This window comes from Phoenix dactylifera, chromosome 9, assembly GCF_051530095.1.
Source record: "Phoenix dactylifera cultivar Ajwa chromosome 9, Ajwa_hap1_PhDact_Kaust_v1.1, whole genome shotgun sequence".
Taxonomy (NCBI): domain Eukaryota; kingdom Viridiplantae; phylum Streptophyta; class Magnoliopsida; order Arecales; family Arecaceae; genus Phoenix; species Phoenix dactylifera.
Window position 1 is genome coordinate 180,225 of NC_143198.1, and position 18,869 is coordinate 199,093.

The following is an 18,869-nucleotide window of genomic DNA, read 5'->3' on the forward strand; positions in this document are numbered from 1 at the left end:
TCACGTGGAGATTTGGTCTGGGGGTGATGCACCAGTGTTGAGGGTGAGGGGAGAGAGGGAGAGGGACAGAGCGACAGGGAGAGAAAGAAAGAGAGGGTGTTGGCGAAGCCCAACCAACTGTTGATTTGAGATTCTGTACGTAGGGGAAGGGTGGTTAGGTGGGTGGGTAGAGCAAACCTGATCCACCTTCCGACTCCATTTATTTCCTTGTAGCAAAATGTCGTGGCAGCATCTAACCTAAAAACTTCTTGTCCCTGATCTTCTTCCTTTCAATAAAAATTTCACCTGTGGGAGCTAACATGACCTTGATCATTTGGTTGGCACCCCCTCTTTTGCCTGAATCAATCCAAGGTTTGGGCCTCAATCATGGCATTCCCATGCCATCAGGGGCAGAAGCATATTTTGCTTTTTCTTAAGGCGGCCTACATGCATTAGAGCGCCTGTGTCATTTCGACAATTCAATTCTTCAAAGTGGACGTTTGGCTGACGAAGAATTCTTCTAGTTTTTGATTAATCATATACGCAATTCTTTATTTTCCGCTCTGGATCCACGAACCACTCCATTGCCAAATCCCCATCCGTGCTTCCAACGCATAGATGCAGGCGTACGTGGCTATACCTAACCGAACACTCTGATGCACTCATCTGCCTTACCTCAGCAATTGATCTGAGAGCCAGGGTGGCTCCCTATTGATGACTGCGTACGTACTTCGTACAATTGTCCCCTCCATAATGACTGTATCTGCCGTGAAATAAATATCCAAGATTTGGTCTTCGGTCATACTATTCCATCGACATATTTATGAAAAGCATTTGCACTTGGATCGATTTGCATACATTGCAAACCCAGAGGAAGAGGAAGCCGATTGATCCGAATATCTGATATCAAACACCGTCTTTATTTAGCTGATTTTTGTAAAAATTTATACTTTAATGGATTGAATGCATGATATGTGTCCTCTGCAAAGTGGCAATATGCCAACGCTTGCTTATCTTAAATTGAGAATGATACAATAAAATGACATGGAGATTAGCAACAACACCAAGGTCAAACCTTACTCTATGGCTTTCCAACAATGAAGACCGTATAGTTTTCAAATATTTCATGACTAAAGGTGCAAATAGGTTAGATCAGACTGGGTGATAAGCGACCTCAACCCAATATGGTTCCTTATTCAACTCCTAATATTGGACCTAAACCCAACCCCAATAGAAGCTAAGATCGGGTTGGATCAGGTTGGGTCGGGTCATATTCATGGCTAAAATTTTTGATCCAAGATTGAGATTGTTCAGGTCGGATCGTGTTTGTGTATAACCCGATTTCAACCCAAAAAATTCGGATCTAAATCGAGTCTGAATCACACATATGAGGTTCTAAGGTCAAAGAGTTAAAATTTGGACAAAAAAAAATCCTAGCTTCATCGTAAGACATAAATATTTTTTTGCAAGCAGGCTATGACACATTCAATATGATAGTTTTTTTTCAATAAGGCTCACAAAATAATGGAAAAGAGATACAAAAGTCGAGTAAGCCCTATGGATTATACTAATTATTATGTTTAAAGATATCTATTAGACTCAAATAGTGTATAAATAGATTGCTAAGTCAGTCACAGTATCAATCTACAACCTAAAAGTCAAACTTCCTATCCAAGAATATCACTTAGTTATCTAGTTTCCAACAGCATCTTCTATGTCATGTAAATAAAATTAGATCAAAAAGCTTGGATTGGTGAGATGATGACACATTTATTTCAAACAAAGAAATTGATGATAAAAGCCACCATTAAATGGTTCTACAAATTCTGGCACATAATTCCCGAGCGCTATGCTTTCATTTTGATCATATTGTGCGCAAATGAAGTTTATAAATGTAGTTTATAGATATTCTACATGTTAAGATTTGTATATGGGTTAAACCATCAATTAAAGTAAGCTTGCACAACTTATTCTATCAAGCCCCAAATTCAGGATATAGAATGGTCATGCTACCGTGGAGTACAACTTACGATAATGCGAAGCCAACCATTACATCTTAGCTTCTAAATCCATCACAAGCAAAATAAAAGTTCAATTTCATCATCCATTAAATAAAACTAATACTGGTCATAGCGCCTAAATTTGAACAAAAATATGAAAACCTATAATTTTTAAAATTTTGAAAGCCATTAACTCTAAATTCATGGTCAATTAAAATACTAAAATTCTTCTACAATATCACCAAGCTTACTAGCACAAACTCCAATTCTAGACCATTCTTCGTTCCTACTAATCCTATTCGTCTGAAAAAAGAGAGAGAAAAAAGAGATCTGAACTACATAGTACAGTAAGTAAACTTTTTACAATCTTACCGGATCAAGCATAAGTTTTTGCATGAATTGACACATCATATAGAGAAAATAATAATTATTGCAAGATAGAATATTTCATAATATTATATAATAAAACAAGTCATAAAGTCAATTGTGCATGCAAAAATCATCAATATGTCATAACAATAGTTCCAAGTGTATAGCATAAATAAAATTATAAATTATTTACCATTTAACAATATCATTCGTCAAATTACTTCTCTCGGACTAAATGCTAAAGTCACTATTATGCTCATGACAAGGCCGTAATCGATAAAATACCAACTACTATTATCCGTTGACAGGATCGTATCTACTATTATCCACTAGCAAAGTCGTATGCCAACTACTATTATCTACTAGTAGGGTCATACACCAACTACTATTATCCACTAGCAAGGTCATATGGAACTAGCTTCGGATGTCGATTTATCCCACTTTCAAATGCCATATATAGCTATTTAAAAGTCTTTTGCCACAGTTCTTAAAATATTTTTTTAAATCATATTTTATTGAATTATATATAAATAAAATACTAAATGGATTCATAGAGTTCACAGTCCATAAATAAGTGTTTAATAGTAGAATAATCATGAAATTATTCTTTTCATAAAAAAAATACAAATTTCATAAATATAGGGTTCATAATTCATAAATAAATCAATAATATTAAAATAATCATTGAACTATTATTTCATAATAAATTATAAATTTTATAATATCGTATGCTTGATTCTTAATTTTAAAAAAAAATGATATCATCAATATTTAATATTAGTTTTCATACTTTCATATAAATCATAAACATGAAAAATATATGAAAATTTAAAAACTAATAAGGAGTGTCAAGGTTACTTACAAGTTCGAAAACTAGTAAGGAGTTTAAGGTTTACTTACAAGTTCAAAAACTAGTAAGAAGTATAAGATTTACTTATAAATTTGAAAACAAGGAGTATAAGATTTATTTACTTCTTTTGTCTTATACCTTCAAACTTCACAAGATGAATTTGCTAAACCTTGCTTCTGACGGCATTTTTCGACCTTTATTTTTTGATGGCACAATGCTAGAGAATGGTGAATTCGAAAGAACAAAGAGAAAAAAAGAGGAAGAAAGAGAGAGGGGAGGTGGTGGAGGTTGGCACTCGGCGCTGGAAAAGAGCTTCCTATTGATAAAGGTTATCTAGGATTCTAGTGGCCTTAGGAGAGTTCTAGCAGCCCTAGATTTTCTATTTTTACTAAGAGTCGCCTGACATATATAAGAGACCAAATCTTACTGAAGGATTCTAAAATGCATGCATCTATTATAAAGTCTATACAGTCGATACACTGTAATCAAGCATGAGTGCAAATCCTCCACAAATCTAGCGGTAGGAAATTCCTAGAGTTGGGGTGTGATTCAAAATTTTTCAACCCATTAGACTCTTGCCAAGTTCGGTAAAGGTAAACCGTATGCCATTGGGGTCCATTTAGTTTCTTATTTTTGACTAAATCTTCACCAAATTTTCTTTAATGGATATATATATATATATATATATATATATATATATATATATATATATATGATTTATAGTAGTCTCAGTTAATTGTTGCTTGTTTGGTAGGTGTAACTGCCCCTGGGGTAAGAAGTATAAATACGATCCTCCATTGATTGATTGTTTGGACATATGGCAAGAGAGACCACTGCATTAATTCAGATTTGTTTGGCAGCCACTGGACAAGAAGATCTTATAACTAGGTGGGAGAGGAACTAGTTAGATTTGAAAAACAGTGTGAAAAAGACACAGCCTCCTTACACTACATCGATCAATCTGATTGCGGATGATTTTTACCAGGGTTACTCCTACCAAGAAAGATTTTTACTGGGGTTATAACTCCTGTGCAGATGAGCCCTTTGGATTTCTTAGTGACGTGCTGAGCTTTGTTTAGGTGGGAACAGGCCGAGGGTTGTGCTACCAGTCTGAAAAGTGATCCCTTTGGGCGTGGTATCTAGCGTTTGCTTGCTTAGTGCATTTCATTTATTTTGCTTCGTTCTCCATTGAAATAAATCTGCTGATCTTTACTATAAACAAAAAAAGAAATGAAGAAAAAGGGGCAGCTGCACAGCTTTCTTTAATGGCCGAGCTTTTTATACTGCAAATCACCGGAGAATATGGGTTGATCTGACATTTGCAGGGAAAAAGGCCAGTATATATAGAAGTTTTTTTTTTTAGGCAACGGTCACCCACACCAACCTGGCACGAGAACAATCAACAAAATTAAGGGAATAAAGATGATATAAGAACAGAGGAACAATTACATGACATGTCCAGAAGATCTCTCTAAAGTGTTCGAAAGTAAAGAATGTGATTCAGTCAGCAGTCCTGCTCTCCTTTTGGTACACATGCATGACCTAAAAAGTGCTGTACTCATGCACTAACCGACGTATATCACACAATAATGGGTGTCCATCTCCCCTCCGTCTCTCGGACCGTATCCATTTAACTATTATGGTTGAATCCTTCTCAAGAAGAATGCTCTCAGCCTCTAATATTTGTCTCGTAAAGATAAAGCTCTTTCAGGTTATCGAGAGCTCTGACCCAAAAATCATCATCTCGAAAATGTCCCTCAACATTAGCCAGCCTAGAGGTACGATATTTGATTACAAAACTAACTCCTCTTCTCTCTCTCCACCGCATGATATGCTACCGTCCAAGTTTATCTTTTTCTCCTAATGGCCGAGCTTTTTGTACTGCAAAATCACCTGAGAATAGGGATCGATCTGACATCTGCAGGAAAAAGGGCCTACATATATCGAAGCTTATCTTTTTCACCTCTTCCGTCATATGGATATTTTTTCGGCACTTACCTTTTCCGGTTGTTTTTTAAGCTGTTGAAGATACTTGTCCTTTTCTCTCTTTTTTTTTCTTGATGAAAAAGTTGAAGATATTTGTCGTTTCTCATGTTCTGCACACTCGTTATAATTTGTTGGTCTTCCATTAATGTGTTTCCAATGTTTTGCTTGCATTCCAGCGTGTTCACTGCTTTCCTCTGGCGAACTCATTTCTAGCATGATCTACTATTTTTCACACATTTCATCTGAGTGGCATTTATATTGCTTCGACATTGATCCAACTTACTTCATGTTTTCAAACAGTTAAAGTCGGTAGAGTACGTGACAAAACCGAAGTCAAGTCAGTAAAAAATTTGCACGGTCCCGCCATTATATCAAAGGGGTCGAGCTGTCGAAATGGTGCTGGGTCACATCCATTGGCACTGGCCGCCATGGCGCGATGGCCATGCAATCCAGAGTCCGGTCTAAAGCAAATGGCACCGCATGAGAGCACGTCTATTTTAGAAACGGAACTGTCGATAGCTCGCAAGAGTGAGATCGATCGATCTCTATTTATGGGGGACCATCGCCTTCTTGCTGTCCTAGCTAGCTCCTAAATTGCCAAGATGAACCTGAGTTGGCTTTAGCCCCAGCTTGAATCCAATCCAAGCCCCACCACCAGTATTACTCGTAAGTTCCATATATAACGTCTCTTGAGTTTATCGATGGTTCCATGTTCCCATATCGTGAGACCCAACATTTTGAGCCACCTCGCCGGCCGGCGCGCATTTCATCAGGGCCGCGGTAATTAACAGAAAGCAGACCATCCATCTCAAGTCTCAAGTGTGAAAGATTTTGGCTGTAATTAGAAAACAGTACTGGTAATTAACAGTTATTTGCAATGCATGCGACGACAATGGAACGTCCGATGGACTGACATGGACGTCTCCATTTAAACCTTTAGATCTCCATTTAGGGCTACCACGGGGCCAATGTTCATGTTACTATATTTGGTAGCATGCAAGCAGGGCCGGCCCAACCCTTAGGCCACTGAGGCGGTCGCCTAAGGCCCCGGCCCAAAGAAGGCCCACCGCAGAAAATGCCTCAAAGACAAAATGGAAAAAAAGGGCCCCCTGTGAATTCGCCTTAGGCCGGCCCACTGTAGGGAAGGCCTCAAAGACAAAACGGCCTTAGGCCCCCAAATACATTGGGCCGCTCCTGCATGCAAGTGATCATGATAATGGTGCGGCGAGTTCCATTATTCTAGATGTAATACTGGGCATTTGGTAAGATTATAATAAGTGGTGCAGGTTTCTCGGGTGCGACTGTGGGGTTCGGAAAGCCACCCCACTCGATGCAGCTAAAACCTTCATGCATGCTCCAATAGTTCATGCACTGTTGTCCATATCGCATCCATGGACCACCCTCGCAGGCCATGTGGCTTTGTCGCAACAATTTTTTCTATAATCATAGCAAAGCTGTCATAATAGACTGCATTGTACTTTTTCACACGCACGTTAAGGACTCATTTGGTTCGCAAAAAAAAAAAAAAAAAAAAATTTTGCCAGAATATTTTTTTCAAAAGGTCAATTCTTACAAATATAATACGTAGAGAAATAATTTTGGTATATTTGATTGATCATGAAAAAGAGAATCGTTAGAGTAGCTTATGTTTGGTTCAGCATCTTTTTTTTGTTTTTTTTTTTTAGGAAGAGAAAGTTAGTGTAAAATATCTATTATACTCTTAATCAAGGAAAAGATCTTATTCCTGAATTTTGATAGCTTAAAGATACTTTGGAAAACTCCAACCAAATAATAGGCTTTTCTTCGTTTTTCTCCTCTTTTCTGGTGAACCAGATGAGTCACGATATCCATTTTACAAGCGGATGGCCATCATGATATCCCATATATGTTCGGCATCCATAATGACCTCGTCTATTCTTGAGAATTATGACAGCCGTCCATCTCTAAGGTAGCGGCACGAGTTATGACAGCCGTCCATCTCTGCAGTGCAAAACACATACCGTATAGGGTCCCAATTCAATCATTGTATCTCTCGGATGCAAGCATCCGAAGGTTGAAGTTGGGCACAAGATCCCTGAGTCAATTTAGTAAGTCTTGCTCCACTTTTAGTGTCTTCTAGGTAGGTGCTTGATTCTTATATATGTTTTATCTTGGTAGGAAGGCCATCTCGATCTTTAAGAGGGAGGGGAGATTTTTCCGACTTCTAATCTTACCTTCTTTTCAGGGATTTGGTGCTTCGACATCGAGGCCGGCAATTCCAGCAAAGAGGACGTCGATAGGATTGCTCATGGGTTGTACAAGCTCGACGAGGATTGCTCAATTTCTTCGGCAAGGACAATGGAGTCACATGCATTGAAATGTAAAGCACAAAAAGGAAAAAGGGACGGGTCAGCAATTTCACATGAAGCTCAGCAAGTCTCCCCCCCCCCAACTTTTTTTTTTGTTTTGTGCGTCTATCCTAATTCCTACGTAGCTATTAGTTATCTCTAAAAATGACCATAAACCTTTTGTTGCTAAGTTAAGCCACATCAGACGAAACAACTAATAAACATCCAACTTTTTCTTTCGGCGAAGGATGGTTGTTCAAACTTTTAGACTAGAGGCGCATATATTGCATTGATCAGGATGCGTCGTGCAAATTTGTCGATCGAGCTCTTCAGGCTAAAACTAATTCATGGGAATTCAGAGCCAAATGTTAACCGTATGACCAACTCCAACTCATCACACTCCCAGCAATCTCTGGACTCAGTCAAAGGTCCAAAACTACTTGCTAATACGTAGCTCCATGCTGTCATGCTCCTCCTAATTGCGGGATGAGATGCTGTCCTCGAAACATGGTAATTTTTCCCAGGATTAACATGGCCAGTACGGTGCAGTCGCTGGTTAATGAGCTAGGTAGAGACCTGATTTAATTCGCTCATGGCTAATATAGAAAAGTTAGTGCAGCTCTTGGATGTTGTCTGGCGTCGACAACATAAATTACAGAGGGATACAGTTTCATAATTATGGTTTGGCACAATCTGAACCACACATGGCTGCTACCATGCTTTCGCACGTAGTTGGCTCACAGATTCAGGTGGTGACGACCTCTCCAGAACCGACGAAAACAAGAAAAGATGATCTCATGTAAAGTTATGAGATCCAAGTTAATTCATTCCTTTTCTTTTCTTAATTTGAGATAGCAATCTCCAAAGTTTATTGTTTCCGACTACCTATCGCTATTCCTTCAGCGCCCCTCCCCTTCCTTTTGACTACCTATCGCTATTCCAAATAACTCGATCGGCCCTCGATCCAAAAGAAACAATCCCCAGTTTAAATTTCCAGACTAGGATTGATCCTGTATAATTAAGAAAAATTATTTCTGAAGGTTCTTATTGATCATCGGACGTGGTAAACCACTGTAAATGTTGGATTTGCTAAAAATTAGAGAAGAAAAACATTGGTGAAAGATTCCGGCACATGTACTTGTTGCTTTGACGTGGGCTTGATACAGCTATCATGCATGGCCTCTTGGAACAGGGGGATTCGAAACCAGACTCCTGCAAAATGCCGACCAACGTCGGCACGACGTGTCAAAATGCTCGACCACGAAATGAAGTTCTTAGCTGGCTTCTCATCGACTTTGGAAGGCTCTTTATATTCAAATCATGTCAAAAATTTTGTTCTCCGAACAAAAAAAGAGGCATCCCGGTCGAGATATTTTAGTAATAGTACGTAGTTTGGCTCCACATACGTAGATTTAACGGAGGGAAGCAAATTAAAGAAAGATGTTGCCGTAAAAAGGAAAGAGATGCTCGTGAGGTGAGAGTGAAGACTGTACGATTCGACTTTTCAGAACTCCAATGGCGTCACGCTGGGATCGACTTGGGAAGTAGGGCGGCATGGCCGACGCCGATTCCCCCTATGCATGGATAAGTGTGCGAGATATTCTCTCAGGATTAGCTTCTCTACGTACCTATCAACTCATGCATACGTACTACCTCTTAGCCTCCAACAGTACGTGACGCCGCTATGAGGCTCGAAGGCACTTGCAGCGCGGGTTGTAAAGTGTGGATAGGCTCGTGCATGGAGATGATCTACATTGGATTTGGTGGTGCAATTATGCAAGGGCTTTCTAATTACCAATGTAGGTCATAAGGCTAAGAGCAAGCTACCCAGACAGAAGAAATTTAAAAAAAAATAGTTTTATGCACGGTGCCAAATTAAGATGAACCATGTCTCCCTGCAAATAATGGGACACACCCTGCAAGTCTAGCCATTCCAGCTCCTGCCGAGGGCTTGCGTTGCTGGTCTATGAAAATTATTAGCATGTTACTGAAATTTAGTACAAATTTTGTAAATGCAATATCTGCCCAAAATAATCATTGCAGCCGGTAAGTATTCATGTGCATTCGGCAAGAAACAGGAAATAAATACCATCTGTAATAGAACTAGAAGTGCTATATATATATAGTTTCAGCTACATGCATCTCCCGGTATTTCATCTCCGCCTTCTAACAACTACAACTAATTAGACTCAGATCTAGCAGCTAACTTGCACGGATGGAACATATAGCTAATGCCATGATTTTAGAATTAAGTTTAAACATTGCCAATTTCATAGCAGCAATATATATATAATATCACAGCTAAACAAATATTAAGGTTTTATCTTTTTAATGAAGCCAATAGGGAAAACTTTTCTTTTTAAAAAACAAATCACAAAGCTAGAATTGCAAGATCCAACAGCGCGCACACTGTGCACAAGTTTTGACACGAAGTTCGCACTCTATACTAAAGAGTAAAAATAAACAAATAAATGGTACTTATGAGATGCCCTTCAACAGAACAAGACCGCTGGGGAAATGGAACGGCTGTAGGATATTGCAGAGCAGGACAAAGTGGTGGCCGGTTCTTTTTGATTTTTATTTTTATTTTTTTTTTGAAAAAAACAAGGGATACTGGGCTGCAAAGTAGACACGGAAACCGTCATGAAGATCCACAGCCTGTCCTCTCGATGATAAATGATGAAATTAACAGACACGCCTTCGAAAGCAAAGAAGCAAACAGAAATCTAAGGAGCAGGTAATTAACCAGAGTTTGGCGCATATGGCCGATGGTGCTTTAACTAGGTAAGGCAGGCACCCACTTTGATGCTGCACTGATGTGATAGGGGCCCAACCCAACATGCTATATGCGTCCAACCAAAGAATGATAGGCCTGTCATGCTGTGAGATCCACCTGGGTCCTAAAAGCTTGCCTCACCTGCCCCACCCCTCGGCCTCACAGAAGGTGAGATGTATCCAACCCCTTGCAGTGTGGGGCCGATACGACCGCAGGCTGGAAAGCTAGGTTTTGAATTGAAAGGCTCGCCCACAAGCCGGGCCGGTTTAATTTGGGGAGAGAGGTTGATCCCTGTGGGCGCAACCCCCTGGGGTGCCTCCGGCCGGATTCTCTCATCTTTTGGAGATACCAAGGAAGATATGAGCCCTGGGTTGGCAGTAGCTTTAATTTAAGGTGCCACGAAGATGTATATATTAATATAATACGGGCACTGTCTTGTGCTCCTCTTTCCCTTCTTGCTTTCTTTATCTGGGGAGGGCATTATATATATATATATATATATATATATATATATATATATATATATATATATATATATATATATATATATATATATATATATATGCTGCCATCCAATGCGATTCAGGTTCCTCGGTGGTGCCAGCGCAAACAGCCAAGCTCCCCTGCAAGCATGCTAGATTCCAAGCGCGGAACCCTAAGCAACAGGTAACCAAGGGAGTATAACCAACCCAAGCTCGGCTCCTCGGAAGAATCTTTTACAAATATAGCCTTCAGGTGGGAGAATGACGGTAGTTCTTTTTATGACGGGTAATTCACCTTGCCAACTTTCCAACGATACCCTGCACGATGGGCCAATTTGTCGATCTTTATTTTGTACTTTGCCATGCCCAATCCTCCCATCCACTTTGTCACCCCCCCTTCTTCCTCCACATATTGGCGATGATTGCGTCAGTTGTTGCCCAGTGGATTATCATTGGCGAGGATCGCCCATTCGTTTGCCAGTCGGTTTGCTTTTCAAGAGGGGAAAAAAAAATAAATAAATTAAAAATGATAAATACTTTGTCGCACGGCATGCAATCTGAAATGATGATGTTGTTACTTCAGCTAACAATTTGCTCAAACTCAGACATGACAATGGTTGTCTCCGGGGTGGGTGGATGGTCATCTTTCAACCATTCCGCTGACATGTTGCGGCAGAATTCAGAGCATTTCAGTAGGGGTTGTGCAAGAGTCTCGGATTTGGTAAGAAAAAAAAAAAATCAAGTAGTCATGGATCATTGGAGGTTTTTCATTCATGTCATCTCCAAGCCACGAAGACTCGCTGGATCGACAGATCACAAGCTGCAAGTTAAGAGTTGCATTTTGAAATAAAGGAAAGAGAACACCCCAACATTCCAGCCTCTCAAGGCATGTAGACGACAAGCAACAGCCACTCACATCACACCAGAAACCACCTGGCTTTTAATCAATGATTCCTTTTTTTTTAAATAAAATAATAACAATAATAATAATACATGACCGGGCATCAGATAAACCGATACATGAGATCTGTTCCCAGTATATAACATTCACATTGCCCATGCCCTCGCAGCTACGTCCTGCATGACTGGCATTGTAACAATATCGTAGGCAGCACACGGTGATCTGAAACGGGTCTAAGCATGCAATCTGCTGTCTAATTTTTCAGAAAGCCTTTCAGAGAAAATGGTGGAGGCCCATCCTGCTCATCAACAAGTTCAAAGAGTAAGGATGCACCCTAGACCCTCATATATCAGTGGCCTTTTTTTTTCACTTTCCATTTTAACTACCTCAGACTCCAGATTTGGCTTGATGACTGAGAAAGACCGAATCTAATTTGTTCTTTCAGCTTATAATTGTAGAACAGTTCAAAAGACAGAAGTAACCTCTAGGCTCTAGCACTAACTCCAAGTAGTTGGAGCAAGGTTTATTGTTATACTTAAGCAACTTCTAAGCACGTCCAAAGTCAGAAAATATAGGTGTTTGGCACAGTTAAGAGCAGGCATAAGTTTAAGGTTATAAAAGATTTCATCATATACAAGAAACTAGTTCAGACAAAAATGCTAGATCAAGCATATCTATTAATAGCAAAGAAATTTAAGTAATTGTGTACCTTGCCAAGCTCCTGATGTAGGCACTGTCTAACCACGGTTGCTTGCTGTATCAGCCTTTCCATTGAAGAATAGCAAGGTAGATTAGCATGCGCTGAAATCAACCATAAGATCAAATACCATAAATTAGTCACTTTCACATCAAGAAGGGGGCAGCAAATTACTGGTGATGAAAAAAAAAAGAGTTGCTATATAGTTAATATACCCAGAATAGCCCGATTCAGACAATCTGCAACATTCTGTCGGTGGTCTGGGCTCAGTAAATGGAACATAGGTGATTTTTCAGGCTCTTCATAAGCTAACAGAGCCATAAAGTCCTGGTGTATCACCAAAAGTATTGTTTTTATACGAACTTGATGGCCATGATCAACAGTGAATCATGACAAGATTATAATACTTATGATATCTTAAGGCATGTTTGCACAAGCATATTGGTTTCGGAGACATACCTCCAATTTCTCAACATACTTATGCACCTTTCCAAATGGCGTCAACTTGGTCTGAGCAAACTCCAAAGCTTCTGTGCTGTCATGTTCAGATGAATCATAATAAATCAAGACATAAGTCTCGCATATCATGTTTATAATGATAGTTTATGGATCCCTTACCATTTCCTTGAACAGATCAGATTGACAAAGTGAAGGCTTAACAGATCAAAATGCAAATCCTTGTTATCCTCCAGTAAGTTCGGCGCTAGCTGTTCTGTCAGCTCTATGGCCTTAAGAGCATTTCCCTCCAGTGCAAAGCGGAATATTGCTAGGGATAACCAAAAATACAGTTATCAGCCAACATGTACGCTAGGGATAACCAAAAATACAGTTATCAGCCAACATGTACTTCCGAATTATATGTTTACTCATATCAAATATATGAAAATGAAAATAGCAAAAGGTAAATTCTTCCATTCTACCTTTACAAAATTGCTTCACCTTATGATGTGAGACTTCAAATTAAACTTAAAAAAAGGGATCTTTACAGGTGAGAAATTTATTAGCACATTGGCTCATTCTACATATTTCACTGTTTCTAATAATATATCCGTACATATATGTTTGTTATGACATTTCTTGCATATGTGCATATTCAGATATACAGTAAGCTAATTAGATACCATTTATGGATATAATTTGTCCAAATATATGATGATCGAATGGCAAAAGATAAATCCTTCCATTTTACTTCATAATCGATTCACTTTATGATGTGAAACTTCAAATTATACTCGGAAAAAAAAAGAAGTTTGTGACCCGTTCTTCAGGAGAATGATTTATTAACACACTGGCTCATTCTACATATATCACTGTTTCTAAGGATTATTAGTACGTATCTGTTTGTTATGACATTTTTTTGCGTATGTATGCTCAGATACCCAGCAAGCTAATTAGACATTATCATATACCAGGTTTCTCATTTTTATGCATCTAATTTAATCATCGACATCGTTAAAAGCATACTTATCAACACTGTATCATGACAATGAATTGACCCAACTACATCAGAAGCTGCTACACCAATTGGTTGAGGCATTGACAAACCATTCCCTTCAAGGAACTGGCAGCCTTTGAATTTCCAAGGTCCAAGTTATCTAAACAAATGAAAACAAGAATCAATTTAACGGGCTTGCTTGGAAAAAAAAAAATCTGCCCTTGGAGCAAGTGTGTTTTTTGTGTTAGTTTAAAACACGCTACAATACAATGTAAACTAGGTGCAGTGTTACATCTTATACCGGTATCAACACTACCTTTATTGACAACATCTTATCATCTAGGCTGGTTTGCTCTGTGTATTTTTCAGACCATCCAAAAGCATTACATGTCCCATCTAACAGGCAACCAAGCAACAGTCTAAATAGATGAATATGCACATTTCACTGCTCCAACATTAGGCAATGGATATAAGAAATTGATCTCTGACAATACTTATTTATCAATTTTAATATTGCTATATCCAGAGGGGGGAAAAAATTTAAGCATGTGTTGAACAAATTAGAAGCAAGTCACCTACATTTTCTTTTGTCCATGTCCGCAAGATAATCAACAGGCTGCTTCATTCCGGTACAAGCAAGAAAGCTCTCTGCTGTCTCATTGAAACAGTTATGCACAAGATAAGATTGGACGATGTTGCGGATATCACCATCGTTGATTGTCTATACACAACGAAAGGACAAAATCAGTATCCAGAGTTTCAACAGCAGAGGAAATAGTCTGGGAATCATTTGATGATGCTAGGTAAGCAAGTTAACAATGAGTGAAGAATGTTGGGAATATGACATACAATTTCTATTACGGATACAAAAAACATGTAACTGTCATACTAACTATTTTTAGACTATCTATCTATTTATCAATTCTGATTTAAGTTTGAGAAGGAAAAAGAAACTTGCAAAAACTAAAATTTATTGTGTGAGACTATGATAGGATATAGTTTCAAATCTTGCAGATATTTATGAAGAGGCACCATGACCAAAGCTTAAGACAGCATGAACTCTGTTACCAGAGATTCAAAGCAAAAGAATAACATTTTAGCACTAAGAAGGTAGATAGTCACATTTCTTTTTTTATCCTACTAAGTCTTGCCTAGCATGTACTGTATGAGAAACTTATCATAATGAATAATTCTGTTATATTTCTGCCACAGGAAATAATGGAAAATTTTCAATTATTGTCGATGTGCTATTAACATGAATGGAGTATGCACAAATAAAGAAGTGAATACGTAAGAGGGAATTCTGGTAGGAAGAAGCATAAGAATTTGCACTTTCCATTTTCACTTCCTGTAACATTACTGCCTGGGTTTGTTTAATGGAAGGAACAATTGACTCATATCATTTCATGACTGCTGATTTGAAGGATTAACATGTAAATTAAGCCACTCCCAGTCAAACCCCAACACACTATCATATTATAACATACCTTGCCAACAATTGGCATGCCCCAGTACATGATAAATATTAGATAGGACTATTGGAAGATAACCAATGCACACTAAGATGTGGTAAGCCCCTCTATTGCATCTAGCTTATTTTGAGTTTCTTTCTAGGGTATTGCTTGTTTGATAGGGAACACTAAAACATGCCTTCCGAACAATCAAAACCAGTTCATCATCCTCCATCACACTAAAAACAAATATTGATTGTTTAAAAACAAGTCACAAAAATGTGAACCACATTAGTTAAACAAGAACACATTAGTTGGATCGGCATATATTTGATTGAAAAAATAATGATCCAAAGTTTTCAACTTTATCAGGCTTGGCTGTGCTTACGTGCAATCCAACACTTTGCTGACTCGTATGGACTTATAAATCATCATGATATGCTATTATCAGAGTTATAAAAGTCTGTATGTATCGAAACAAGCCAACATCAATAATACAAACCTACATAATGTTAGAGATACTAAGCAGCATAATACTTATCATACACCACATTACTAAAATGCTGAAACCCATGGATGATAGAGGCAGCCATGCACCACACAGGACTATAAGTAGCGAAAATAATGAGAAGCCAAGAGTATGCGAGTGGAAACAATTCTTGAGGACAAGTGCACTTGGAGCTAAGAGAAATAGCTAGACAAAATTTTGAAAAAAAATATATATATCAAACAATACCAATATTATAAAATAAGAAATAACCCAAATGCACTAGGCATGTGAAAAATCATTCGGGTCAAACTACAATATATTGGTACCCTCATCCAATTGTGGAATAAAAAACGCACACAGCTATACTAAGGATCTTTAATCTGGAGAAGGGATCCTTAGCTAAGACAGAGCTACTGGCTCCAAAAACCTTCCCTTCCTAGAATCAACAGCAGGCCCTAGGTCCATAAAACTGAAAATAGTACTTTACCAATGAAACAATGAAGCTAAATTTGCCGTTTTGAAGCTAAGCCCAATAATACCCGCAGGTTCATTGAATATAAATCAGTCCTTGTTTGAAAGGACCTGTTATGAATAATATTACCCAAGCAACTTTATCTTTCTTCAATCCTGGCAAGATGTTTAGCATAATCAAGTCCATGGGCATTGCCACAGTCCCTAAATTCAAGATAGCTAACTCTTAATTTCTTTTTTGCTCGGTTTCCTTCCGGAACTTCATTCATATGACCAATTTCAAGGCCACTGCACAACATCTAATATCTATTTTCAACAGTTCATCAGTGTTTCATCCACAGGAGAGAAATTGAGAATAACATTTTCCTTACCAACAAAGTTATGCAGGATTTCTGTATAAGCAAATAGAATTCTAATCTATGTGAGAATTGATTCTGTTTGAGCGCTCCAAAGGTACAAGTTTTTCAGCCCTCGCGAACTGTACTTACCTTCATCAGCTCATGTTCATTCTTAGAGCTAGATTTATTGTTTCTGTTCATGAATCAGTACTTTATATTCAGAAGCAAAAGGAGAAAAAGAGAAGAAGACTATACGAAAGAAACAGGCTGGCACTGATGATAAGAGGGCTATACGATAATTAGATGAAAAGAAAAGTTGCATAACATCAGCCAGTTGCATAGAATGCACCGGATTAAGCAAAGGGGAACTGTGAAAAGAAGACAAGAAGTCAGGATACCTAAAGGTAGTATAATCCTTCGCTCCGTGCAGCCATAGAGAGTAGCGCAAGAAATGCACCAAAATCATCAATTAGGTGGATAACCAGTATACAACATTTAGCACAATTAGCAACTCAACAGAGGGGGGAAAACAACAACAAGATGAAATGTGAAGTTTCACTCCAAGAAACATGAATGTGATCCAGCTTTAGCAAAGTTAATATCGCATGACTATGGAGATACCAGATCCATTTTAATAAAATTAAAATCCTCAATGAATATATTTTCTAATTATAGAACTAAACTCATTACACGAAGCAAACATCCTCGACAAGACAGCATCCGAGATGGAGGTGGGGGCTACAAGTGTGATATGCTCATAAATTTGATCGGTAACCTCCTCTTAATTAATTCTATTTCATCAGCCCTCAAGTCCCAGTGGAATGTAATCTAGTTACTTCTAGAAATTAATCAATCTGTGCCTCCCACTATTTCATTCAATAACAAATATGGACTATGGGAGCTCTACAGAAACGAGGAAGCTAAGTGCGATGTGTCCCCTTTTTTATATCTACTAGACAGGTGATCTTAAATAGTCATTGTTAATCAGATGCCCAGATGAAAGCAGACAGAGAGGAACAACGTGCAGCATGACTTGTTCAAGACCTCAAAATGTTTTTCAGAAACTGGAAACCTGTGCAAGACCAATACATGAACAGAAAACAATGCCAATGCTCGTTTTTAAGCTAGTCGGTGGGATGTAACATGAAAAGGCTCCACCTAGCTATATGTTAGGAAATGCATCTTTTTTTCCTTGTCCAATTATACCTTCCATCAATACTTCCCATAATCAGCAACCAAGTTCGAACTTCACAAAACCACGCTCCACCAGCATCATTTCAAGCTACCGAACTCATATCCGAAATACGTAACATTTCAGTTTTGATCTTGCAAATTAAGCCCCATAAAACCCTTCTCTATAACAAAAAAAAAAACAAGAAGAAGAAAAAAAATATCGTCCTATTATGTCGCAACGCCTACTCAAATCCAGTTAGATGCAGGCTAGTGAAAAAAAATTAAAAATAAGAAAAAAATCAAAACTACGGACACGGAGAAATCTCCTAGAGAGCGAGCGCCTTCGAATGCTATAATACAGCAATCCACCAAGAAGTAGAGCGAAAAAGAAGATTCTAGCCATGCGATTAGAGGCTTTATGAAAAGAAAAAAAGAAAAGAAATCCCAAACAGTAACTAAGAGAAGAAGACGAAAGGAAGGGGCAAGAGAGAACGAGCGAGAGAAGACCTACGACGTGCTCGTAATGCCTGGGATCCAAGTCCATCATCGCCGCCTCCGCGATGAAGAACGCAGCTGGTGGCAGAGACGGCTTCCGAAACCCTCCACGGGCGCGTCCGGGCGAGGGGTAGCGACCGGCGACGGGCCTCTCTCTCTCGGCTCGCTTCGCCCGAGGGTTGGTTCTCGCGTGGTTAAATGCGAAATTTGATGGAAAGATCCCTCCGGCTATAGTCAAATGCATCCGTGAGGGCAGCACGAACAGGGGACTCGCAAAGGCCAGATGCCATTTGATCTGCTTGCGTTGCACATCAACCATCGTTCTACTGCACAGCAACGGTCCATGATCGAGCCCGACTGCTCCGCTGAACCCCCTCCCTATTCTTCTTTTTAATCAGGAATGATTTTATTAACAGACGGACGGTGGGTGATGCGAAACTGAGCTACTCTTTTTGGTACAAACTACGGTTCGATCGCAAACTACAAAAGGTCAAACAAAGGCCATCAGTTTTCTTCAAGTAGGCAAAACTGTTTTTCTTTTTTTTCTTCTTTTTATTTCGTGTCGATGCAAAAATCTGAACGTGACTCTGCCTTCGCTTGTCTTCTTGGTTGGCGTTCCGGCCATCTTAGTTCCATGAAAGAACGAAGA

The 18,869-nt window shown here is 38.8% G+C and overlaps 1 protein-coding gene across 1 annotated transcript; it reads right to left on the minus strand.

Annotated features, from left to right (window-relative positions):
- Positions 1-11,707: 11,707 nt before the first annotated feature.
- On the minus strand, positions 11,708-18,479 carry LOC103712020 (uncharacterized). Its single transcript, XM_089925165.1, has 7 exons — positions 18,237-18,479; positions 14,382-14,523; positions 12,986-13,133; positions 12,827-12,902; positions 12,583-12,694; positions 12,380-12,471; positions 11,708-11,968 (listed from the first exon to the last, which is right to left on the minus strand). Exons 1-7 carry the CDS (start codon positions 18,462-18,464, stop codon positions 11,924-11,926), a joined length of 843 nt encoding a protein of 280 aa, XP_089781291.1. The 5' UTR covers positions 18,465-18,479; the 3' UTR covers positions 11,708-11,923.
- Between the last annotated feature and the right edge of the window lie 390 nt (positions 18,480-18,869).

Excerpts from the sequence above, each read along its gene's own strand:
- LOC103712020 (XM_089925165.1), bottom strand. The coding sequence starts at position 18,464 with ATGCATTTGACTATAGCCGGAGGGATCTTTCCATCAAATTTCGCATTT. Across the intron at positions 12,903-12,985 it reads CTGATCTGTTCAAGGAAATG|CACAGAAGCTTTGGAGTTTG; the intron begins GTAAGGGATCCA and ends TGAACATGACAG. Across the intron at positions 12,472-12,582 it reads TCTGAATCGGGCTATTCTGG|CGCATGCTAATCTACCTTGC; the intron begins GTATATTAACTA and ends GGTTGATTTCAG.